Below are 27,084 nucleotides of genomic sequence, written 5' to 3'. Positions count from 1 at the left end.
TTGTTACACTAACAAGTCACATGACACTGGGGAGGGAGGGAGGGAGATATATATATATATATATATATATATATATATATATAGTAGGGAAATAGCCCGTGAGCCCGTGAGGGGCGGAGCACAGACACGCAGGAGACACTGGATGCAGTGATCGAGGGATTAATTTTATTTCTTCCTACTTGGGCGGTATCGGAAGTGAGGGGGTGCGCAGGAGTGTGAGTGTGTGAAGGATTGTTTGAGGCCGGCGTGGCAGCGCTCTCCAGGGTGTGTCGGGACTTCCCTGAAGCGTGAGGGCTTTCTCGTGCCGTCGGTAAACGCCGCGTGCGAGCTCACCACGCCGCGTCCTCGTCTGCACCCGAGCCTTCTGGAAAGAGAGACACAGAGAGAGAGAGAGCGATTAGGAAAAAATGCCGAAGTATGGAGATCGGAAAGATTAATGAGAAGCGATGCGCACATTTCAAGCGAGCTATTACTCAAACTCGCACAGGCGGAAGAGCGTCCTGTTATACCCTTCCCCCATCTGCTGAGTGGTGGAATTCTCCCGCCTGACTCCCCAATCACCGGCCGGGGTTGTGTCGGCGACTCCGCCCCATCGTGATGGGCCTTCTGGTTGTCGTCGGGCTTGATGCGAGGCTGTCCGCTTCGTGCCTGTGTGGCAGTCGGGGAAGGAGCGACTTTCCTACCAATTCCTACCATGACAGTACCCCCCCTCAACTCCGAACCTACTGTCGTGGCGTGGCAGGCCCAGAGTGCGTCTCGTCGTGAGAGTCCATCTGCGTTCCTGTGTTGGGCTCCCGCCCGGTGCTGGACCTGGAATGCAAAGTCTTGTAGGACCAGGAACCACTGGATTACCCTGGTGTTGGTGTCCTTGGCCTTGGCCATGCACTGAAGTGGGGCGTGGTCGGTCACCAGGATGCAGTGCCGACCGGTCAAGTAATACCGTAGTTCTTCGATGGCCCATTTGATAGCTTGCGCCTCTCTCTCTACGGCTGCATATCTCCTCTCAGCCGGTGATAACTTCCCATTTCTGAATGCGTGTGATCTCTGATCCTTCAGACATCACGGTCTTAAAAACTGCCATGAGTCTGTAATGCATATCCGGGCTTAGGAATACTTTGGTAAGCCTTGGCAGAAAGGAAAACATGGCATTCCTGCATAAGAACCTTATCCCATTTTTGAAACATGGTGGTGGTAGTATCGTGGTGTGGTCCTGTTTTGTTGCATCTGGGCCAGGATGACGTGCCATTATTGATGGAACAATGCATTCTGAATTACATAGAATTATCTGTCTGTGAACTAAGTCTCAATTGGAAGTGGGTCATGCAGCAAGACAACAACCCTATAAGCACACAAGCCGTCCTTCCAAAGAACGGTTAAAGAAGAATAAAGTTAATATTTTGGAATGGCCAAGTCATTGTCCTGACCTTAATCCAATAGAAATGTTGTGGAAGTTTGTTTGTTTGTGTTTTAATGCCATGCCAGCTTCTATGGCTATTTTCATGGTGAGAAATGTCTACGGGGACTCTATATAAGGTTTTTAAAAATCTGTTTTTCCTAAAAACTATAAAATTGCATTAGGTTTGACTTTATTAAAAATTCCTTCCAGAGTGCTGACTGAATAAAAAAAAAGGTTCATCACTGGGTTAAGACCAGTACAGTCTGATAAAAACATGTTTCAAGGATAATGGATTCTGGCAGAAGGTACATGTTGGTGAGTCTCCTCCTAATATTAAAAACTTGTTTGTCATCCTGGAGTGACCTATTCGACAGCAGGTGTAGACAATCTGGTTCCAGTGATTTGAAAACAGAGAAACTTTTCTTTTGCCAACAATAGGGCTGATTTCATGGTGTTTGTTCATGGTGCATTGGTCCCACTCAGTTTGCCATTTATGAATTTATTATGGGTTTTAGGTCAGTGGGAGGTATTGGACACTTTTTGAAATCCGCTGATAATGCTTCTTTTGCAGCAGTGTCTGCTCCTTCATTTCCTAGGATTCCACAGTGTCCCGTTACCCAGCAGAAGTAGATATTAAAATTTTGGGCCTCCAGATCTAGCAATTTGCAGAGAATCTTTACAAGTGTTGGGTGATATTTTTTTAGGGATGACCTTGCTTGAAGATATAGTTGACAACTGCTATAGTTGACAACTACAGACCTGTTTCCCTACTCCCTTTCCTTTCGAAAACTCTTGAAAGAGCCGTTTTTAATCAACTCTCAAATTTTCTCACACAGAACAACCTCCTGGACACCAAGCAGTCTGGCTTCAAGAGCAACCACTCCACGGAGACCGCTCTGCTTTCCGTCACTGAAGCCTTACGACTAGCAAGAGCAACCTCTAGATCATCTGTCCTCATCCTACTTGACCTCTCTGCTGCTTTCGACACTGTGAACCATCAGATCCTCCTGTCAACTCTCTCCAGCCCGGGCATCACTGGAACGGTTCTGCGCTGGGTGGAATCCTATCGCTCTGACAGATCCTTCAAGGTATCATGGAGGGGAGGTATTTCTGAAACTAAGCAACTCACAACTGGCGTTCCACAGGGGTCAGTTCTGGGTCCACTCCTCTTTTCTATCTACACCACATCTCTAGGGCAGGTGATTGAGTCTCATGGCTTCTCATATCATTGCTATGCTGATGACACCCAGCTCCATTTGTCCTTCCAGCCTGACGATCCATCCGCCTCTGCACACATCTCTGCTTGCCTTTCGGACATCTCGGTCTGGATGAAGGAAAACCATCTTAAACTTAACCTGGCAAAATCTGAGCTTCTCATCATCCCAGCCTGTCCCTCAATCAACCACAACCTCACTGTACACCTCGGCTCACTCACAGTCATGCCAACCAGGACGGCCAGGAACCTTGGGGTGATTCTTGATGATGGCTTGACCTTTGCAGACCATATCTCAGCAACTGCAAGGTCCTGTAGGTTCATCCTTTACAACATCACCAAACAGGCTACACAGATTCTAGTCCAGGCTCTTGTTATCTCTAAACTGGACTACTGCAACTCACTGCTTTCAGGCCTCCCAGCCAGCTCCATCAAACCCCTTGAGAGGATTCAGAATGCTGCAGCGCGCCTCGTCTTCAACCAGTCCAAGAGAACCCATGTCACACCCCTCTTCATCTCCCTCCACTGGCTTCCTGTAGCTGCCCGCATCAAGTTCAAGGCCTTGATGCTCACCTACAAGACCTTGTCAGGAACAGCACCTTCCTACCTCAACTCTCTCCTGAAGGCCTACGTTCCCTCTCGCAATCTGCGATCGATTAGCGACCGACGTTTAGCAGTTCCAACTCAGCGTGGCGCAAGGTCCCTTTCCAAAACCTTCACACTAACTGTTCCTCAGTGGTGGAATGCACTTCCAATCTCAATCTGGACCGCAGAATCTCTCACCATCTTCAAAAAACAACTAAAGACCCACCTCTTCAATGAACACCTAACAAACTCACAATAAAAATAAATAAATAAATAAATAAATAAATAAATAAATAAATAAATAAACAAAAACCAAATGCACTTACACCTCTACTCTGCACTTTGCTTATTCTGGAATTAAATTAATAGATCTCGTATGGTAGCACTTCTTGTATTGTTCTCTGCTTGATATCGCTTTGCTTGTATCTTTCTCATTTGTAAGTCGCTTTGGATAAAATCGTCTGCTAAGTGAATAAATGTAAATGTAAATGTAAGATATGATTTTGAATCTGTAATTATCAGAAGGTTTTTTTGTCCAAAAGGTCAGATATTTTTTTGGTTTTTCTTTGTATAGGCTTGAAGAAGGGGTTGAGAAAACAGGATGGTACGCTGGTTTTCTTTGTTGATCAACAGCTTTGTTGTATATTGTAGGACTAGATTGAGGCGTCTGCTCTCCAAAGAAGGTTAATTTGCTTCTACATACAAACTTTGAGTTGGTGATGTTCTAAAGACCCTTCCGCCAGTATGCCTTGATGATGTACTGTGTCCAAGAGTCGGAGATACGATTTCCTAGCTGATACATACACGATTAGCGTTCTGTAGAGATTTAAAAGAACTGAACTTTCTGCACTCCATTTTGTTTTAGCTAAAACCTTTAAAATGTTCATGGCTTTAAGACATTTATCTTTTAAAATCTTTATGTGATAAAACTCAGTTTACTGTCTAGAGTTATTCCAAGGAATTTGGTTTCCTTAACCACTCTGATGTGTTCACCATCCATGAATATCTCTGGATCAAGATGGAGAGAGTGTAGCTGGCAAAAATGCACACAAACAGTTTTGGTCTGTGAAAATTTAAAACTGTTTGATACTGACCAGGACTGCATTCTGTTAATTGTCAGCTGGATTTTCTGTTCATGTGTTTGCCTCTGTAGCAAATGCCAATGTTATCCACATAAATACTGCAATGAATATCCGGCCCGATGGCTTTTGCGATGCCATTGATTTTGATACTAAAAACTGATAAAATACTTCCTTGTGGTACTCCTAGTTCTTGTTTATGTGGGTCAAATAGGGTAGTACCTACCTAAAATGTCTGTTTGTTAAAAAAAAAATTGCTATAAAAATGGGTAAGTGTCCTCTAAAACCAAGTTGATATAAATCCTTTAAAATACTAAACTTCCAAGTGGTGTCAGAAGCTTTCTCCAAGTCGAAAAAAACGGCCACTGCATGTTCTTTTCTGATGAAAGCATCTCGTAAGTAGCTTTCAAGGCTGATGAGGTAATCGACAGTACTTCTTCCTTTTGTGAAGCCACACTGAACTTTAAGAGATGTTGCGATTCCAGGATCCCAATACTAGACATTCATTAACCAATCTGTCCATGGTTTTTGTCTTGTCAGGGCTATCGGACGGTAATTGATGGGGTTATTATGATCTTTTACTGCTTTTGGGATGGGAATGATTATTGTTTCTTTCCAATACACTGGAATCTTCCCTGATATCCACATCGAGTTAAAAATTTTGATCAGTAAAGACAGGACAATGTGTGTCAAATTTTTTAAAAACTGGTAATGGATATCATCTGGTCCTGCTGCGGTATCATGCGCTCTGTTTATGGCTCCTGTCAATTCTTCCATTGTGAACAGCTGATTATAAGGTTCCTTATTATTAGATTAAAATGTATACCTTTCTTTTCATCCTGTGCTAAGAAAACTTGGAAGGCATTAAGGCAATTTCCAATGGAGGAGTTCTTTTCAAAAGTTTCTGCTAGGGCATTGTGTGTTTGGATATGTTTTTGAATTGGTATCCTTTGCTATGGAAATGAGTGTACTGCTGAAATGTTTAATAGCATCTGGATTATCCTTAGAGGCTTCATTAAATCTTTCGTAGCAAAGCGTTTGAAAATTATACCAGTTAACTTAAACTCCCATCTTGGTATTTTTAGAGCTTCTTCTTTTCCTTTTAGAGTTAGTATTAATGGAAAGTGGCCGCTACCACAAAGATCATGCCATACTTTCCATAAAAGGTCTAAAAATAATTCAGGTTCGCAAATTGTTAGGTCAAAGTGTGTTCTGTACCCTGGGTGTAGGTAAGTGCTGGATTCATCATTTAGAAGACATAAGGCATGATTGTCTTGGAATTCTTCTATCCTCTTTCCTTTGGTGTCACAATGGGTATATCCCCATAAAGTGCTGTGACTATTAAAGTCTCCCATGAGTATATATGGAGAAGGAAGTTTGGCTACTAGGCCATCTAGGTCCTTGTGTGTAACAGTAAGGTTCAGTGGGATGTATATGGAACATACTGTAATGGTTCTCTGCAGGGTTAAATGCACTGCTGTTAACTGCAAATTACTGTTCACATCATACTGTTCAAATCACATCATTTCTAAATAAAATGGCTGTGCCACCAAATGTCTGTCTATTAGACATGTTGGGTTTACATTTGTGCATCCAGATGAAGTCTGTCTGGCATTCCATGGACTTTATAGATTTATTAACAGAGGCATATGTTTTATTCAGTGTAGGAGGAGGGACAATGTCTACTATTCTCCTTGCCTACATGCATGGCATGGTAGGCTGACTGGCATGTCTAAAGTGTCCGTAGTGTATGAATGGGTGTGTGAATGTGTGCCCTGTCCAGGGTGTACCCTGCCTTGTGCCTGATGCGCCAGGTTCCCTTGTGCATCTGGATACAAGGTAGGCTACAGGTTCCCCTGTGACCCTGAAAAGGAGTAAGCGGTTGAAGATGGATGATTCTTATTCCCCACCAACCTTGGAGCCCAAAAAACAGGGATGCACAGCACCACAGAATTCCAGATTATGCATCATCTAAGAATGATACACTGAATCAGGTAAAACAGATTATAACCCTCTATCCACTCCACTGACCCTTAGCCCACATTTACTGAGATTCCGGTTCCAGCACGATTTAGTTTGTTACAATTAAATTTATACCTTCATTAATTTTTCTTGAATAACCTATGTAACTACTTGTGTTGTATTACAGCAGATGTATGTCAATCTGTATATATTAGAGCATCAGGTAGAAAAAGTAACACTTAAGTTTTCATTGTTTTTCAGCATAATTATTTTTATACTACCCCATGTTTTTGTTACAAACGATATAAAACACAAAACACATGTAGCAATGTGGCTCGTTTTGTAGATATACTATGGAGATCCTGCCGACTATGCCACGGGTAGCAATGTGGCTCGTCTCATAGCAACAACTACACCACGTGTAACTATGCGGCTTGTTTCGTTTTGTACCAACTACCACCCTGAGAAAGTGAGAAATAACCCAAATACGTTCCACTTAGAACAGGCAAGAGGCATGGGTTTCCATGCAAATATACATTTTATTTTGAAGTTTAAAAAAAAAAACACCCAACCCCAACCCTCACACATACGGAGTACAGGTAGCAAGTTTACCTAAGCTGACCAAAACCACTAACACATAGCAGTATCAGCATAACTGATTAAGACTGTTAGAACACAGTTGAACTAAAAGAAAACCGAGCTTTGTGACAGTAACCAACATAAAATAAAAGAACAAGACCACAGAGTAAAAGACAAAACAAACTGAAGCAGCAAGACCAAACAGCAAGCAGCCCCAAAGCAACCAAGCACCAATGTGGCTCCACAAGTGAGGGGGAGGCGCTATACCGAAATTCAATTCAATTTTATTTGTATAGCGCTTTTTACAATAGACATTGTCTTAAAGCGGCTTTACAGATGACCACATCTCACTCAGCCCGCCTTAACGCATGCAAAACCGAGGTCCCTAAGAACAAACAAGTGTTACAACCTCAGTTTGGAATGCGTGCAAGATAGTTTAGCTCGAGTAATAGAACTAAACGATTTACCTACCGTGATCCGATGACATGATACTCGCGATGGCACATACGAAACTCATGATAGCGTCTTTAATAGTCGTGACGGCAACAGCTGGCGCTCCGACCCGACGCTGCGTTAAACTACCATGCTACACAGTTTGGAGCAGCACATCCCACCTGCACAGTCTCGGTAGCCCAACGTCACAATAAACGAGTAAATAGCATGGTAAATGGACAACGCTAGCATCAAACAGCTAAGCAGCAAAGCTAAAAACACATACCTCTGTAGTCCATAGCAACGAAAGGAAGGGGCAAGTTTTCGACCATAACGCATTCTGGGAGGCATAAACAACCACTTATATACTGTGGTAGGGAGCGAGCCCATTTGCCACGTAGTTAATAAGGGTGACGTTTTAACCACGACCCCCGCCCCCGCCCCCCAACTACGTGAAGGACAAATGTTTATTTATAAAATTGCACATTCAACAAAAATGTAAACACCTCTAATTTTTTTTTTTTGCCATAAATCTAGAAGAAGTGTTAAAGTAACTGAAACATTTGTTAAATTGCTTTTGCCCTTTGCTTCCTTCCTCCATCCCTGTCAGGAGCAAGTTGTAGCCATCTTGTATATATTTTTCCACCTCTCTAAAAACGCGCGCGCGCGACACACACACACACACACACACACACACACACACACACACACACACACACACACACACACACACACTAATGTAGCCACGTTAAAAATAAAACAGTAATAAAATATTGTCACGATCTCGCCGGCAGATGGCGCTACGGTATTAGAGTATAGACGGAATGAGTAATGGTGCCAGGCGGTAATGTTTCCATGCTATGTCTAGTTTCCTGTTCCTTAGTTCATGCCATAGTTAAATGAGTCTTTATGCCATAGTTAAACAAGTGTTTCATGCCTGAGTTTAATGAGTGTTTCATGCTAGAGTTAAACGAGTGTTTATGCCATTGTTAAATGAGTGTTTCATGCTAGAGTTAAACGAGTGTTTCATGCTAGAGTTAAACGAGTGTTTATGCCATAGTTAAACAAGTGTTTCATGCTAGAGTTAAACGAGTGTTATGTCATTGTTAAACGATAGTTGCAGGCCATAGTTAAACAAGAGTTTCATGTCATAGTCTTGTTTAAAGTTTTGTGTTTCATGCCTCATTTATAGGTAAAAGAGAGAAGTTTCAGTTAGTTAAAAGTGGTAGTGTTTCCATGCCCTGTTTAAGTCCATGTTTCTTGTTTCAGCACTAAGTTTATGTTTAGACCTTGTATCCTGCCTCGTAGTACCTTGACTTTATTGTAAATAAAGACTTTATTCCTGCACTTACTCCCTGTCCAAGCCTTGTTCTGTAACAGAATACCGCCCCGCACACCATGGAAGTAGCAGGAGAGCACGTTATTGGGAGACGCTCGGATTACTGGCCGCGTTTCCAGTCCATACAGTTCCCTCAAAGGTTCACCGCCGAACTCCCACCGGCGACTGCAGGATTGGGGAGCTACCCGCTGGAATTCCTCTGCAGCTGCCAGGTTTATTTCTGCAGCCTGGCATATCCCAAGCCTACTAAGAGCCAGTGGATCGGGTTCTTGGTGTTACGGTTTTGCGGCCCGGCCCGGGACTGGGCAGAGCAACTGGTGAGTACTGGGTCCTCTGCCCTCCATGATGTCACCCAGTTCACGGAACTTTGTTGAGGAGTTCTACCGGCCTGGACATCTTCGTGGTCTGGATCTACTGGGGTGGGTGGTCAATGGAAAGCCCCAGCCTGACCCGCCCTTCCACCTTTTCTACAAGTGGGTGGACATGCTAGAATCCGCAGCTCCCAAGTGGGTGAACATGCTCGAATCCGCAGCTCCCAAGCCCCAGTCTGAGGTCAACCTGGCGACCTCTGGGCACCCACCTGAGCTCAACCTGGTGACCTCAGAGCTCCAGCTTGAGACCTGCGTGGAGGTCTCAGCTCTGGAGCTCCAGCCCGAGGTCAACTTGGCGACCTCTGGGCCCCAGCCCAAGGTCAACCTGGTGACCTCAGAGCCCCAGCTTGAGACCTCCGGGGAGGTCTCAGCTCCGGAGCTCCAGCCTGAGGTCAACCTGGCGCCCTCTGGGCCCCAGCCCGTGGTCAACCTGGCGACCTCTGGGCCCCCACCTGAGGTCAACCAGGTGACCTCAGAGCTCCAGTTTGAGACCTATTGGGAGGTCTCAGATGCGGAGCTCCAGCTCGAGGTCAATTGGCGACCTCGGAGCTCCAGCCCGAGGTCATCTTGGCAACCTCAGAGCTCCAGCCAGAGACCCGCAGGGAGGTCTCTGCCACTGAGGAAGCTGTCCCGCTGTCCTGTCCCACCAAGGAAGCTGTCCCGCTGTCCAGTCCTGCTGAGGAAGCTGTCCAGCCCCGCAGAGGACGTCCCTCCGAGCTCCAGCCCTGCAGAGGACATCCCTCCATGCTCCAGGCCCACAGAGGACGTCCCTCCGAGCTCCAGACCCACAGAGGACAACCCTCCGAGCTCCAGCCCCGCAGAGGATGTCTCTCCGAGCTCCAGACGTTGCCCAGCGTTCCAGTCCCGCTGAGGACGTCGTCCAGTGTTCCAGTCCCGCTGAGGATGTCACCTCGAGCTCCAGCCTACAAGGACAAGTCAGGGCCCAGTGTGCTGGTAGCTTTTTCAATTCCTTTCTTGATAAGTAAGCGAAAAAAGAACAGTGAATCTGCTGAGAAAGAGAAAACGCTCTGCAGATTCTGCAAATTTAGCATCAGTTCCTCGTCAGCCACAGCCTGATGCAAAAAATTCCTCTTCTCGAGCTATATTTCTAAATGTGTACAGGCCACCTAAATACTGTACAGCCTTTTTTGATGACTTTGCCGAGCTAATGGCTATAATTTGTATTGACTTTGACTGTGTAGTTATTGTTGGTGATTTTAACATCCATGTTGACAATCCCCAGAGAGACTAAAGAGCTGTGTGGTGTTCTTGATAACTATGGACTGACTCAGCATGTGACTGAGCCCTCGCACAATAAGGGGCACACTTTGGATTTAATCATCTCCAAGGGTCTGAACATCTCAAAGGTTGTGGTAACTGATGTTGCTCTCCCTGATCATTCCTGATCATTCCTATTTTCTTTGAGAGTGCCATCTCAGTGCATACTAAAGTTCGAACAGACGTAATCAAAAAACGACAAATCACTGAGAACACCAGTGAAATATTTATTCAGGCTTTCTCTTCCACACCCGCCCTCTTATGGGTCTCAGTAAATGAGCTTGTAGATAATTTCAATTCTAAAATTACAAATGTTATTGACACCATTGCACCCATTAAGGTGAAGGTGGTCTCTGGTAAGAAAAGATCTCCATGGAGAAATGCCACACTGGTAAGAACTGAAAAGAAAGTGTCAGAAAGCTGAACGCAGGTGGCGAAAGACAAATCTCTAGATTCACTATGACATCTATAAAGAGAGACTTCGCATTTATGATTTAGAACTGAGAAATGCAAGGCAGTCCTTCTCTAACATCATCTCCAAAAACAATAATAACACACGCACCCTGTTTGCTACTATTGACAGGCTAATCAACCCTCCTGTGTCAGTAGCCTCTGACTTTTTATCCACCAGGGCCTGCAATGACTTTGCCTCTTTCTTTACTGACAAAATTCAAAGAATTAGACAAGCAATCAGTGTTTCCATGTCAGGTACAGGATATGTGCTGTCTCTGTGTCCACCTAAAAACAACTCAATTAGCATGACACAATTTCATCTTATCACTCATGAAAACTTCGGGGAAATTATACAACACCTGAAATCCTCCTCCTGTTGCTTTGATATTCTGCCAACAGGCTTTTTCAAAAAGGTTTCTAATTGCATGGCCTCAGAACTATTAGAAATTGTCAATACATCTCTTTTCTCAGGTTTCTTCCCACGGGCCCTGAAAACTGCAGTCATCAAGCCACTCCTAAAAAATAACAATCTAGACACGTCACTAATGAGCAATTATAGACCCATATCAAACCTGTTCTTAAGTAAAATTATTGAAAAAGCTGTTTTTCAATGTCTGAACAATTACTTAGAACTAAACGACTGTTTTGATGTCTTCCAGTCAGGGTTCTGGCCAAATCACAGCACTGAGACTGCTCTTGTTAAAGTCTTCAATGACATCCATTAAAACACAGACAGTGGCAGAATTTTAGTCTTAGTATTATTGGATCTCAGTGCTGCATTCGACACAGTCGACCACAATGTATTACTAGACTGACTAAAAAATTTGGTGGGACTTTCTGGCACTGTACTAAACTGGTTTGAATCCTAATTAAGGGACAGGGACTACTTCATGTCTATAGGCATTACACATCTGACATTACAAAAATGACCTGCAAAGTTCCCCAAGGCTCCATTTTGGGGCCTCTTTTGTTTAAAATCTACATGCTTCCATTGGCTCAGATTATGAAATACAACAAAATTTGTTACCACAGTTATGCAGATGACACTCAGATTTACATAACCATTTCTCCAGGGAAATATGATCCCATACAGGCGGTGAGGAACTGCATTGAACAAATCAATGATTGGATGTGCCAAAATTTTCAAAGAGAAAACTGAAGTGATTGTTTTTGGAGCTAAGAAGAAGCGATTAGAGGTCAGCACTCAGCTTCAGTCTGTAATGTTAAAGACCACAGACCAAGTCAGAAATCTTGGTGTAATCATGGACTCGGACTTGACCTTTAACTGCCATATTAAGACAGTTACAAAGTCAGCCTACTACCACCTAAAAAACATTCGAAGGGTTAGAGGACTAATGTGTCAGCAAGACTTAGAAAAACCATGCATTTGTCTTCAGTCGACTCTGACTACTGTAACAATGTCTTTACGGGTCTAAATAAGAAATCAATTAGACAGTTGCTGGTGATTCAGAATGCTGCTGCTCGGGTCCTCACTAAGACTAAAAAAAGTAGATCATATAACTCCAGTCTTGAGGTTGTTGCACTGGTTCCCTCTCTGTAAAAGAATTGGTTTTAAAATACTGCTGTTGGTTTATAAAGCTCTGAATGGTTTGGGTCCAATATATAATTCTGATCTACTGGTACATTATGAACCATTCAGACCTCTGAGGTCGTCTGTGACAGGTCTGCTTTCTGTTCCCAGAGACCAAACTAAACGTGGAGAAGAAGCATTTAGTTTTTAAGCTCCACATATCTGGAACAAACTCCCAGAAAACGGCAGATCTGCCGAAACTCTCAGTTCTTTTAAATCAAGACTGAAGACTTTTTTTTTTCTGCTGCTTTTAATTAATATCTTATGCTGCACTGTAACCGTTTTATTTTGTTTTAACCTGTTTTAATTAATTAATTATTTTTTTTTATTTTTAATGAACTCTCTTTAAATGTCTTTTTTTTTTAATGTTGCTTTGTGTTGCTTTTATGTTTTATGTAAAGCACTTTGAATTACCCTGTTGAGAATGAGGGAAAATTGTCCTTCATTAAAAACAATAGGGAATTGCTCGATGTGATGTACTCTGTCATGCGGTACACCAAAGGGGAACCTTCTAACCAGGCTGGAACCAGTCGCTCCCTCCACTGGCCTCACGGACAACTTCGCTCCCCACTCTAGTGTCATGGGGAACGTCGCTTCCCCCTCAGGCTCCGCCTTGAGCTTCGTTCCTCCCGCTGGCTGTGAAGTAGGTATCGCTCCACATTCAAGCCAGGCTGGGTATATCAGGTCGTCTCTGTGGTGCAGAGGACATTTTGCCCAGATGGCCAGGACCGCTGGGGGAGGGAGTGTTTTCTGGTGCTACTCCCAGAGCCATGCCAGCCATGCGGTGTGCCAATATGTTCAAGAGCCAGCCAGATAGGGCGCCAATACTTTTGAGCGCCTGCTGGATAGGGTGCCAATACTTCTGAGAGCCGAACAGATCGTGTGCCGATACATTTTAGAACCGAATGTGTACAGAGGCAAAACTTTTAGAGCTTTCTGTTTAGAGGGCCAGTACTTTCGAAACTCAATACAAAGTCTATGGGAAATTTTCAGAATTTGAGCTTCCGTAGCGGGAATTTCGGCATTCCGATCACTTATAAAAGTAATAGCACACCTCTCCTCAATAAGCCGATCGATTTGACACCTCACCCGTCGATCTCCGACAAACGGTGCGGGACTAGTTACGCGCCGAAAAAAGTGGAAGAAGAATAATAACTAGACCGGTACATTTCCTGAAGAAAATGTGAGTGGTGCTTGCGGTGGCGAAACAGGGACGGGTGCCAATACTTTCGAGATCCAACGGCATAGGGCGCCAATACTTTCGAGAGCCGGACAGATATGGCACCAGCATTGTTAGAGCCGGCCGTGTAGTGCGCCAATACTTTTTAGAGCCGACCGTCAAGGGCACCAGTACTTTTGAGAGCTGGCCGTGCGGGGTGCCAATACTTTTGCGTGCTGGCCGGAAAGGGTGCCAATATTTCTGAGAGCCGAACAGATCGTGTGCCAATACATTCTAGAGCCGAATGTGTACGGAGGCAAAACTTTTAGAGCTTTCTCTTTAGAGGGCCAATACTTTCGAAACTCAATGCAAGTCTATGGGAAATTTTACGACTCTTAGCTTCCGTAGCGGGAATTCCAGCATTCCGTTGGCTTATAAAAGTCATAGCACACCTCTCCTCAATAAGCCGATCGATTTGACACCTCACCCGTCAATCTCTGACAAACGGTGTGGGACTAGTTACGCGCCGGAAAAAAAGTGGAAGAAGAATAATTATAATAATTATAATTATAATAAGTATGCAACAGAACAATAGTAGTGCTTTTCAAGCACCACTAATAATAATAAGTATGCAAGAGAACAATAGTAGTGCTTTTCAAGCACCACTAATAATAATAAGTATGCAAGAGAACAATAGTAGTGCTTTTCAAGCGTCACTAATAATAATAAGTATGCAAGACAACAATAGTAGTGCTTTTCCAGCACCACTAATAATAATAATAATAATAAGTATACAAGAGAACAATAGTAGTAGTTTTCAAGCACCACTAATAATAAGTATGCAGGAGAACAATAGTAGTGCTTTTCAAGCACCTCTAATAATAATAAGTATGCAAGAGTAATAACCACCACTAATAATAATTATAATAAGCATGCCAAATAACAATAGTAGTGCTTTTGAAGCACCACTAACTAGAGCGGTACATTTCCTGAAGAAAATGGGAATTTTCAAAATTCTGCACGGGTGTCAATACTTTCGAGAGCCGCCCACGTAGAGAGCCAATACTTTCGAGAGGTTGTTAGCAGGTTTTAGCATGATGTTAGCACGTTTTAGCATGTTTTTGCATGACGCTAACGTGTTAGCATGATGCTAGCATGTGTTATCATGATGCTAACATGTGTTAGCATGATGCTAGCATGTGTTAGCTTCATGCTAAAACCCTCTAGCAACCCTCTAGCAAGCATCTAGCAACTTATCAGTCCGGCTCTCAAAAGTATTGGCACCCTTCGCGTCCGGCATGCAAAACTATTGACGCCCTACACGGTCGGCTCTCGAAAGTATTGGAGCCCAATCCGAATTTTACCACAGTAAGCAATACTCACATTTTCTTCAGGAAATGTACCGGTCTAGTTATTATTATTATTGGTGTTTAAAAAGCACTACTGTTGTTATTCTGCATATTTATTATAATTATAATTAGTGGTGCTTGAAAAGCACTACTATTGTTATTCGGCATACTTTTTATTATAATTAATGGTGCTTGAAAAGCACTACTATTGTTCTTGTACATACTTATTATAATAATAAGTATGCACAATAACAATAGTGGTGCTTGAAAAGCACTACTATTGTTCTTGTACATACTTATTATAATAATAAGTATGCACAATAACAATAGTAGTGCTTTTCAAGCACCACTAATTAATAAAATTCAATAAATTATGAAATCTTAATTTAATCTTCAGAATTTAGTTAATGTGTTTATGTTAATTTGAGTAATGTGTTTTCTGTTTATGAGACCAGTTACTGTCAAACAACTTGTTGAAATGGAGAGAATAAAGTTTTTATTTGCATATTTTTTCAGAAATGTGGAATTAATTATTATTAATTTAAAAGAAGGCATAAAAGGCAGAACTATCGGTTTTGGTCGATATTACTCTGACTAACTGGTTATCGGTATTGGCTGAGAAATTTAGTATCGGTGCATCTCTAATATTTATTTGAAGTAGCACTGAACATGAACCTGCATCTGAATGACACACTATCATCATGTGACATTAAACTCACATATGATCATGTCTGCAGAGTTCAGTTTCATTTGGAGAAAGAGAGAAGGCCCGCCCCTTTGGCTGTCAATGCAAGTGTTCACACCCATGCGTCCGTTTTTCGCCACGTTTTCTTTTCTGTGTTCACACCCACACGTTAAACGCAGGCGACGTGCTGAATGAAAGTGCATATTCACTTCCTGACAGTAGATGGCGCTTATTGAAAAGCAGACACATCCCGGTACACAAGGTGGCGCTGAACAACTTTCAGTTTCTGACACCAGCTTATCACTGAGAAGAAGAATACATGAAATGTTTTTTCTTGAGAATATAAGTAAGAACATCAGCAGTTGGAATCACTCTAAAATAAGTACTTTTTAAGCAGTATTTTCTCTCAGATATTTTCAATACAGTTTCACAAATTCACAAGTTACAGTGGGGAAATAAGTATTGGACACATCAACATTTGTTTCAGTAAATATATTTCCAATGAGGCTATTCACATTTTTCATAAGACATCAGTATTAACTCAAGAAATCTGGAAATATAAAGAGTTCATAACATTAAAGGCCATAAATAAAGTTATGTATAATAAAGTGGAATGACACAGGAAAAAAGTATTGAGCATGCTAAGAAAAAGCAGTTCTACAAGGCGAGGTAAGGAACCAGCTGCACTCCCTAATTATAGCTCCTATCTGTGCAAATTAATATCAGCTGGGTTAGTAAATTGACAGTCGATAAAAAGGCTTTTTGTTACCAAGGTGTCGCACAAAAAACATCTCATGATGGGTAAAAGCACAGAGCTCTCCCAAGTCCTTCGGACCCTTATTGTTGCAAAACATATTGATGGAATCAGATACAGACGTATTTCAAAACATCTGAATCCTCCAGTAAGCACCATTGGGGACATTCCACAAGTGGAAGCAACATCACTCTATCATCCACCGGCCACGCACAGGAACTCCTCAGAAGATTTCTGAACGTAAACATAAACTTTAATCATAAACAGAACTCAAACATAACAGAAACACAAATGGAACACATTGTGCATGTATGTCTCTGTCTACCCCTCTGGCACTTCCAGCCACTCCTTTATCGCCCTCTCCCACTGATTAGACAACTCAGTGCCAGGCATGCACAGAGTTTTGGCAAAATTCAGAGGAGTTTTAATGTTCTTCTGGGTTAGCAGTGGTTTTCACCTCATCACTCTTCCATGGATGACATTTTTTCCCAGTGTCTATCTGATAGTGGAGTCATGAACAATAACCTTTATTGATGTAAGAGAGGCCTATTGGTCCATTGATGTTGTCCATGGGTCTTTTGTGACTTACTGGATGAGTAGTTGCTGTGGAGAAATTTTGGAAGGTCGGCCAATTCTGGCAAGGTTCACAACTGTGCCGTGTTTGTCCATTTGGAGATACTGACTCTGACTGTGGTCCTTTAGAGTCCCAGAGTCTTTGAAATGCGTTTGCAACCCTTCACAGACTGATGTATTTCGATCGCCTTTTCCCTCATTATTTCTGGAATTTCTTTTGACTTTGGCATAGTGTGTTACTGGGTAAGACTTTTTAACCAATTTCATGCTGTTTAAAAAGTTATATTTAAGTGTTGATTTGATTGAACAGGGTTTGCAGTAATCAGGCCTGGTTGCGTCTGGGCAAGCTGAACCATATTATGAATGCAGTTTCATAGATTTTTGGAATTAGTAACTACAGAGGGCAAATAACATTTTTACACAGGCCCAGATGGTATTGGATAACTCTTTTGCTTCAATACATAACTTATCTTTTAAATTATCATTTAAAAACTGTATTTTGTGTTAACTCAGGTTGCATTTTATCTTGATTTTGTTTTAATTTCTGAAACAATTTATTATGAGATATACACAAACAGAAGAAATTAGGATTTCTTTCTTTTCACTTTTTCACAACACCGTATTAAGCGTTATTGTATTTAATTTAATTTATCTCTAACTTATCTTTTCCTATACTTTTGTCTCACCTAAAAATTGTGTGGTCTGATACAAAAGGTTCTATGTTTTATGTTGTTTAACACATCTAGATGTAGATACCAGGAAATAAAATCCTAAGCTCCCATATCCATCTTTTGATCTCAAACCCAAATGTCTTTGGTGTATAGCACAAAAATGAAAGTTTCAGCGGGGACTGTATGCCTTGACATGATGTTTGTTTTTGTGAAGGATTTAAAAATTATTATTCTTTAAAAAAAATGTTTTTATGTGTTTATGAGATTATTGTTACTGGTTTATGTTGTTACTGAGGTACATCACAGGATGTCAGGGGAAAAATAGAAGGTTTTAGACTCAGGCCAAGTCAATCACCAGACCAATTGAGCATGCAGTTCACCTCCTGAAGAGGAGACTGAAGGGAGATACCCCAAAAACAAACAACAACTGAAAGAAGCTGTGGTACGCAAAGTAGAAGTATGCAACAGTTTTGTGATGTCAGTGGGTTGCTGGCTTGATGCAGTTATTGCAAGCAAGGGATATTAATAATGAATATTAATGTTATTTACTTTGTTCTGAAATTTTTGGTCACCTAAAATTTGAGTAGTCTACCACCAATGGTGCCATGTTATAAGTTGTTTAACACATTTCTAGATGTACACATCTGGAAGTGAAAGTTGACATTTTGAACTATGATCTCATATTCATCTTTTGATCTCAAACCAAAACATGTATAGCAAAAACAAAAATATTGACCTTGCCATTCCACTACTTTCAGAGTGGACTGTATATATGAGGAGCAATACCATACAACAAGAAGCTTGTATTGTATACTGCCTTTGTTACGTTCTCCAATGTATTTCTGTTTGCTCTATGTGCCACTTGTGTGTCTATGCCTGGTGTATATGGTGGGCTGGGTGACTTTTGTCTCCTCATCCTTCTCTAGGCCCCGCCTACCGTATGCGTCATGTTCCAGCTTGCTACTGGATGATCACATCTTGTCCACGCCCGCTCCGGCCTTGTCTGAGAGGATTGGTTGGTTGCACGTTTCCGGAAGTGTACTTAAGCCTCGTCAGTCTCCATCCCAGGGCAGATCATTGCCATTGCCTTGTGTATAGTGAGAAGTGCTTTTCGTGTGTTGATTTCGCCTGTGTATGACCTTATGCCCATCTTTGACTTTGTTTATGCTCTGCCCCGTTACGAATCGAGTGGAACACTTGTGTATATATGTACAGTATCTCACAAAAGTGAATACACCCCTAACATTTTTGTAAATATTTGATTATATCTTTTCATGTGACAACACTGATGAAATGACACTTTGCTACAATGTAAAGTAGTGAGTGTACAGCTTGTGTAACAGTGTAAATTTGCTGTCCCCTCAAAATAACTCAACACAGAGCCATTAATGTCTAAACCGCTGGCAACAAAAGTGAATACACTCCTAAGTGAAAATGTCCAAATTGGGCCCAATTAACTATTTTCCCTCCCCGGTGTCATGTGACTTGTTAGTGTTACAAGGTCTCAGGTGTGAAAGGGGAGCAGGTGTGCTAAATTTGGTGTCATTGCTCTCACACTTCCTCATACTGGTCACTGGAAGTTCAACATGGCACCTCATGGCAAAGTACTCTCTGAGTACCTGAAAAAAAGAATTGTGGCTCTACATAATAGCCTAGGCTATAAGAAGATTGCCAAGACCCTGAAACTGAGCTGTAGCATGGTGGCCAAGACCATACAGTGGTTTAACAGGACAGGTTCCACTCAGAACAGGCCTCGCCATGGTCGACCAAAGAAGTTGAGTGCACATGCTCAGCGTCATATCCAGAGGTTGTCTTTGGGAAATAGACATATGAGTGCTGCCAGCATTGCTGCAGAGGTTGAAGGGTTGGGGGGTCAGCCTGTCAGTGCTCAGACCATACACCGCACACTGCATCAAATTGGTCTGCATGGCTGTCGTCCCAGAAGGAAGCCTCTTCTAAAGATGATGCACAAGAAAGCCCGCAAACAGTTTGCTGAAGACAAGCAGACTAAGGACATGGATTACTGGAACCATGTCCTGTGGTCTGATGAGACCAAGATAAACTTATTTGGTTCAGATAGTGTCAAGCGTGTGTGGCGGCAACCAGGTGAGGAGTACAAAGACAAGTGTGTCTTGCCTACAGTCAAGCATGGTGGTGGGAGTGTCATGGTCTGGGGCTGCATAAGTGCTGCCGACGCTGGGTAGCTACAGTTCATTGAGAACTATGAATGCCAACATGTACTGTGTCATACTGAAGCAGAGCATGATCCCCTCCCTTTGGAGACTGGGCCACAGGGCAGTATTCCAGTATGATAATGACCCCAAACACACCTCCAAGATGACCACTGCCTTGCTAAAGAAGCTGAGGGTGAAGGTGATGGACTAAACCCTATTGAGCATCTGTGGGGCATCCTCAAATGGAAGGTAGAGGAGCACAAGGTCTCTAACATCCACCAGCTCTGTGATGTCATCATGGAGGAGTGGAAGAGGACTCCAGTAGCAACCTGTGACGCTCTGGTGAACTCCATGCCCAAGAGGGTTAAGGCAGTGCTGGAAAATAACGGTGGCCACACAAAATATTGACATTTTGGGCCCAATTTGGACATTTTCACTTAGGGGTGTACTCACTTTTGTTGCCAGAGGTTTAGACATTGATGGCTGTGTGTTGAGTTGTTTTGAGGGGACAGCAAATTTAAAATGTTACACAAGCTGTACACTCACTACTTTACATTGTAGTAAAGTGTCATATCTTCAGTGTTGTCACATTAAAAGATATAATCAAATATTTACAAAAATGTGAGGGGTGTACTCACTTTTGTGAGATACTGTATATCAGGGGTCTCAAACTCCCGGCCAGCGGGCCACTTCAGGCCTGCCTTCCCCCTCAGTCCGGCCCGCGCCGGGATGTAAAAAAAATAATATAATCTGGCCCGCCAAATCTAATGATATTTTATAGCGGTTTCATACCAGTTCAACCTATTCTTTTGAAATAATTAAAATAAAAACACAATTCTGTTTTTTAAAATGCATTTCGGCTTTTAAAGAGAACACCACTGTATATATAAAAGGTGAGACTTAAACAAAGCAAACACAATCCTGGTCTCGCCAACCCTCTTTTTTTTATTTTATTTTATTGTATATTGTGGCCCAACCTAGACTGGGTCGTAACACCTTACTTTCATATCTGCCAAATGAATAAATGTAAATATTTGTAATATTAAGATAATTCAGATATAATGTTAAGAATGTATAGTTAATGGTCTTTTGGAGGCTTAAAGAAAAGTATCATTCTTAATTCTCTCATAAGGACTGTTTAGACTGTGAGTGGCAATGAGGAAACAGCCAGACTGTCTGAATTTTGAAAACCTCAGACCATGGCTGTTATATCCACAGGCACAAGGGAACCCAGAAGCAGAACAAGGATTCAAGGGTTGAGGTTAAACAGGCTTTATTAAAGGTTGGTGTAGGTAGGATTGTGTGAGAAAGAGCATGGTCGAGGCCGGGATTCGAACTTGGGTCGGCAAAGTGGAGGTTTGATGCCCAGTTTAGTGGTTCACAAGGCCAGGCTTGAACTCGTGTCAAGTCCTTAATTGGTGAGCAAGAGAGAAAGTGAAGCAGGGCTGGTCATAGCAGGATGCGAGCAGGCAGGCTGAGTGAGCTGTGGACCTTGAGCACAGGGAAAACACTAAAGGAGAGTGACAGGTGTAAGCAACAGGAAACCACTGGACCGGGGAGAGAGAGAGAGAGAGAGAGAGAGAGAGAGAGAGAGAGAGAGAGAGAGAGAGAGAGAGAGAGAGAGAGAGAGAGAGAGAGAGAGAGAGAGAGAGAGAGAGAGAGAGAGAGAGAGAGAGAGAGAGAGAGAGAGAGAGAGAGAGAGAGAGAGAGAGAGAGAGAGAGAGAGAGAGAGAGAGACCCCGACCCGCACGTGCGCACGCATGCACACACAGAGAGAAATGAGGGAGACAAAATACTGGAAACACGAGGAAGTGAAATAACACAGGGAAAACACACAGGGACTTTAGGCCCAGACCATGACTGGCTAAATGAGTGCAGCAGTTGAGAATACCCTGAACTACTCCAATAGATCCATTAAATTTCCATTTAAATCCTGGATAAAGCAAATATCTGTTTGACCAATAATATGTGCAAGATAGTTGTAGAAAAAAACAGAAAAAGCAACATCTAATTTTTATGTTATTGTCCTGATACTTAATAATAACAGTAGTAGTAACAGTAGTAGTAATAGTAGTAGTAGTAATTGCAATGAAAACCCAATTTTGAACCTAAAGTCTTAGGACTGATTCATGTAGATCAAGTACTCTGGAACAGTACTGTATCTCAGCATTTACATGGATCAGAATTTTATTTTAGCATAACAGTACAAAAATGAAGTCCTCCACAATTTTTTGAAATTGAATATCATTTGTAGTGTAAGACCATAAAACAAAACCAGGTTGTGTACATGTTATAATATAAAATCAATTAACAATGTGTACTATAAAGCTGTGCGCTCACATGTTTAAATGGATTTCTTGACTTATTACAATTTTGAGAAGCCTTCATATTAAAATTTATAATTTGAAATATAAGGTATCACAAACAAAGATAAGTGAATCAAAATAATCAAAACCCCCAGAGATAAAACCTCAAAATTCACATTTTAATATTGATAGGATTGTCAATGTCGATGACCACAAAGCCATGATTATCAAAGCCATTAGTGGAGCAGTGATAATGATGGTTATCATCATTGATGCATCTGGCTGAGCTGGCAGTCACTGTTGGCTCCACTCTGGCAAAATTGGAAAAGTCCACATGATACCTTCCCTCCTTTCTGCAGGAGATGATGGGCAGAAACTTGTAGCCCCACATAATTTCCTGAGGTAGGTAAGAAGTCCTGACCTGGCAAGAAGAGCTGGTGGACTCAGCCGTTCCATCCAAAAATACCACCAGCTCAAACTCCTGTTGATTTAAAGACTCCATTGACATCTCAAAGAATGGACTTGCCTTGTCAATAACATGATATAAGGTCAAGGGACATACAAAAAACAGGTTATCTTTTCCAACATCTACAAAGAAGTCAACATTGACATGGTTCAGGATGATGGTTTGACCTTCAGGAGTTACTGTTGTTCTAAGCAGCTTTCCGTAGATCTGGCTGCCAATCATCAAAGATTTACGCAAGTTAGCCACTCTTATCTGCAAACAGAGAACTCCTCTGTTTGGACAGATAACTGCCATCTGACTAAACGCTATGGTCTTGACCCTTTTCTTGGGCAGAGAAATTTTGGTCATGACCACTCCACACCAGAAACAGTTAATGATTGCACCCACAAGAATCTGGATAACGATGAGAACAATAGCACTAGGGCAGTATGGGGTGATATCTCGCCCCCCAAATCCCACAGTTGTCTGTGTTTCCATGGAGAAGAGGAAGGCAGTGGTCAGTCCAAAGAGATTACGTACACATACTTTGTGGTTAGCTGATGGATTTTGCCATGCTAAATCTCCATTGTTGCGGGCAATCCAATACCATAGGAGTCCGAAAATGAACCAGCTGAGAGTGAATGAGGCCACAAAGAAGACAAAAACAAACCGCCAACGGATCTCCACAAAGGTGGTCCAGAAGTCTAGCACATAGGCAAAAAAGTTGCTGTACCTCACATTGCCATATTCAATGTTACAGTGGCCATCCTTGGTCACAAAGCGTTTTTGACAAAGTCTGCGTTTGGCCCGGTAGTTTCTGAGCATCTGTCTTAGGTAGCACATCATTTTCAAATGACAGGAATCTCAGTCTAGGAATAGATGACATAGGTATAGTCATATACAGTATATCACTGCAAAAAATATCATTTTATAATAGAATATAGCCTATATTCAGGGCATAGATTAAGTCTACCATGAACTACATTACTCTGGGAATTTGTGTTTACTACTTCATAAACTGTACCGTAAATTGTAACAAATTAAATAAGTTATTGAACACGTCAACATTTTTTCAGTAAATATAATTCCAAAGAGGCTATTCACACAAAATTTTCACCAGACATCAGTATTAACTCAAGAAATTGGGAAATATAAAGAATTCACAACATTAAAGTCCATAAATAAAGTTATGTGTTATAAAGTGGAATGACAGGAAAAAAGTATTGAACATGCTAAGAAAAAGCAGTTCTCCAAGGCAAGGTAAGGAACCAGCTGAAATCTGTAAGTAATTATACCTCCTATTTGTGCAAATTAATATCAGCTGGGTTAGTAAACTGATGGTCGATAAAAAGGCTTTTCATTACCAAGGTGTCACACAAGAAACATCTCATGATGGGTAAAAGCACAGAGCTCTCCCGAGACCTTCGCAACCTTATTGTTGCAAAACATATAGATGGAATCAGATACAGAAGTATTTCAAAACTTCTGAATCCTCTAGTAAGCACCATTGGGGCCATTATCCACAAGTGGAAGCAACATCACTCCGTCATCAACTGGCCATGCACAGGAGCTCCTCCAAAGATTTCTGACCAGGGAATCAGAAGAGAAGCCCAAGAGCCAAGGACCACTCGGAAAGAGCTCTAGAAACACTTGGATGCAGCAGGTGCCATCGTCACAGAGAAAGCAATAGGCAATGCACTCCACTGCTCATGCTCACCCCGCAAAACTCCATTACTAAAGAAAAGGCATGTCAAAGCTTGTTTAAAGTTTGCTACAGCTCATTTGAACAAGCCTATGGAATACTGGGAGAGTGTTGGCTCGTCAGACAAGAGCAAAATTTAACTTTTTGGCCGTCATACTACACACCATGTTTGGAGAAGAAATGGCACTGCATACCACCCTTAAAACACTATACCAACAGTTTGGAGGTGGAAGCATCATGGTGTGGGGCTGTCGCATGGTACTGGCAGACTTCATCTAATTGAAGGAACGATGAATGGAGCCCTTTACCAGAAGATTGTTGAGAAAAATCTGCTGCCATCCACCAGGATGGTGAAGATGAGACATGGGTGTACCTTCCAGCAGGACAATGATCCAAAGCATACAGCAAAGGAAACTCTCAATTGGTTTCAGAGAAAAATATCAAGGTATTAGAATGGCCCAGTCAATCACCTGACTTGAATCCAATTGTACAAGATTTAAAGAAACTATGTTTAGAAGAATGGGCATACAGGAAGCATCTTGAAGCTCTCATTACAAACAAAGCCTTCTCCACTAAGTGTTAAATAAATTTCAGTTAGCATGTTCAGTACATTTTTCCTGTGTCATTCCCCTTTATTACACATAACTTCATTTATGGACTAATGTTTGGGTTTCTTTATATGTGTGGATTTATTGAATTCATACCAAAGTCTGGTGAAAATTTCTTGTGAATAGCCTCATTGGAAATATATTTACTGAAACTAAATTTGACTCATTCAATACTTTTTCCCCCACTGTATCATTTTCCCACAAGTCTAAAAATCTAATGTTCTAATGCAGCAGTTCTGAACCTTTTTCCAAGTGCAACCCCAGCCCACTAGCTTGTTAGACCCTGCCTCTCCCACTACCCAATGTTTCTGACTACTCATTCAGTGGGATGGTTGCTCTTGGATAGAGGCTGTGAGGTGGTTCAATCGTGGCTGAGGAAAAGACGCAAACTATCTTCAACCATGAGTCTGGCTCTATACTTGTTCTTCGGGTACACTAATCCGCCAAGATATTCCTCGAGTCACATTGATGATGCAACCCTAAACCCTAATTTCTCCATCTGGGGATTAATAAAGTATTATCTAACTAAAGGGTGGTAGGTTATAACCCCTAGCATAGCCTCAAGCACAACCCACTCACAACTTCCCAACTATTCACATTTTAACCCCTATTTATTCTCATATCTTTAATGTTAACCTTGAAAAAGAGATTCTCAACTGTTCTTAAACAATAAACAAGTAGTACAGTAAACCATAGGTATATTGATTATTCAGTATAATGTATAAGTACATAAGTTATTTGGGCACATTTTTAGCTGGACAGTTTTATTGTGGTTGACCCTGAGAAAACTCTGAGAAACCCTGTTCTCTCCAGTGTAGACTGGATTATCTCAGTAATCTGACACAATTAAATCTCTTCCAGTTCAGGTTGATTGTTGTTGTATGTATGACATGATAATGTTTGAACAGAATAGAATAAACAGTCATGAGAATGAGTATAGGGTAAACTATGGAATATGGAGTAGTGTGCATGCCAAAGAATCTATCAACACCTTGTAAAATGGACTGCATTAACCAGGAAGGATTTACATGGAACCATTCCAAAGGTGCACCCATAACAAATAATAAGCATGTGCCAGAATATTTAACATTCAAAGCAGAAATCTGATTCAATCTAAATTTGAGTTTCTTGGGGAATTCTAGGAAGCTGTCTTTTGAGTGTTTAATATATGTATCATTTCATTGAAAATAGAGGTAGAATATACATAGGTCATTTTATTTTTTTGGAATACTGAAGTAAAAATATTTTCAGTAAAGTAAAGTATCTTTACAGTTTTAAACTGTCCCATGTCCCAGCTCAGACGGTGTATCTCTAACAGCTGGGACACAAAGGGAATTTCTAATTTGCCCAACAAAAGGATACATTGCCTATGGTTGAGTAGTGCTTGTTCTATCACTCAATAGCTTAGTGGGGTGTAGCCAACAGACTCATCAAGAAAATATTTGCTTAGACACTACTTAAATAAAATGATACCAGGCTCTGTTCAAGGCATTCCCTTTCTTTCTACTTGATTAGTTTTGAACTTGATGAAGAGCAACTCAACATGTTTTTTTTTGTTTGTTTGTTTGTTTGTTTTTTTAATGAAGAATTTACTTACCTGTTATAGAAGCTCTTAGTGGATATCCAAGTAAAAATTGAAATGATGTCTTTCTTCCTTTTTGGTCCGTAATTTTGATCATTCATATCTCAATGAGATATATCAAATATATCATTCATTATTCTACTTACTCACAGGAATGTAGTCTCAATAGTCACTCCTCTGTCTTTCACAAACTCCAAAAGTATGCTTCTTTCACCTTGTTTCTGAGATCTGGGACAGCCCTACCCTGTCCATCCACCCTCCTACTTTTAAGACTGTTCACTGAGTAGCTACTGTTCATTGTAAACACAAATCATTAGGGATGTACCTTTAAAGTTTTATGCAACAATCATGAAGTTTCACAAGACAAAATCAGCATTTCATAATATTACAAAATTCAGAAATTGTGGAGTGATTAAGGTAATGACATGCTTTAGATTATTGATCGGTTAGTTTTTGAAGACTTTCTATGTATATAATGTTATAGAATAACACATTCCAGGTCAGTTTTAGAGACAGTTCAATAGTTTATATAATAATATCAGTAAAATTCACTCCATGAATAGTCTGTTCTGCCACGTTATTAAGCACAGGTGTGTTTAGCAGCATATTTAATCAAATTATCTCAAAGACACATCTCATTTATAAATATCAAAGTAATAGAAATAAAAATAGAAATGTGTGCTTATTGAGAAGCTTAATTTAAGTGTAATCCTACCTTCACAAGCGCAAAAACAGAAACAATAGGATATTTCCCCATCTCCAAGTTCCTCATCAGTTAAGCCTGTAAAGTACAATGTG

General features: G+C 41.4%; 1 protein-coding gene and 1 long non-coding RNA gene across 2 annotated transcripts; both read right to left on the bottom strand.

Annotated features, from left to right (window-relative positions):
• Positions 1-5,723: 5,723 nt before the first annotated feature.
• LOC108264198 (uncharacterized) lies at positions 5,724-7,678 on the bottom strand. Its single transcript, XR_001812344.3, has 3 exons — positions 7,533-7,678; positions 7,286-7,437; positions 5,724-7,199 (listed from the first exon to the last, which is right to left on the bottom strand). It is a non-coding gene; the product is annotated as an uncharacterized LOC108264198 (long non-coding RNA).
• Positions 7,679-20,438: 12,760 nt separating this feature from the next.
• On the bottom strand, positions 20,439-26,653 carry LOC108264037 (ATP-sensitive inward rectifier potassium channel 1). Its single transcript, XM_017465332.3, has 2 exons — positions 26,302-26,653; positions 20,439-23,263 (listed from the first exon to the last, which is right to left on the bottom strand). Exon 2 carries the CDS (start codon positions 23,238-23,240, stop codon positions 22,122-22,124), a length of 1,119 nt encoding a protein of 372 aa, XP_017320821.1. The 5' UTR covers positions 23,241-23,263; positions 26,302-26,653; the 3' UTR covers positions 20,439-22,121.
• Positions 26,654-27,084: the final 431 nt, after the last annotated feature.

Source organism: Ictalurus punctatus, chromosome 4, assembly GCF_001660625.3.
Source record: "Ictalurus punctatus breed USDA103 chromosome 4, Coco_2.0, whole genome shotgun sequence".
NCBI classification, from domain to species: Eukaryota; Metazoa; Chordata; class Actinopteri; order Siluriformes; family Ictaluridae; genus Ictalurus; species Ictalurus punctatus.
Note: the sequence above shows the minus strand (reverse complement) of the source record. Positions and strands in the feature narration are given on the sequence as shown.

What these genes read in the sequence shown, in the direction of transcription:
- LOC108264037 (XM_017465332.3), bottom strand. Translation starts at nt 23,240, where the DNA reads ATGATGTGCTACCTAAGACAGATGCTCAGAAACTACCGGGCCAAACGC.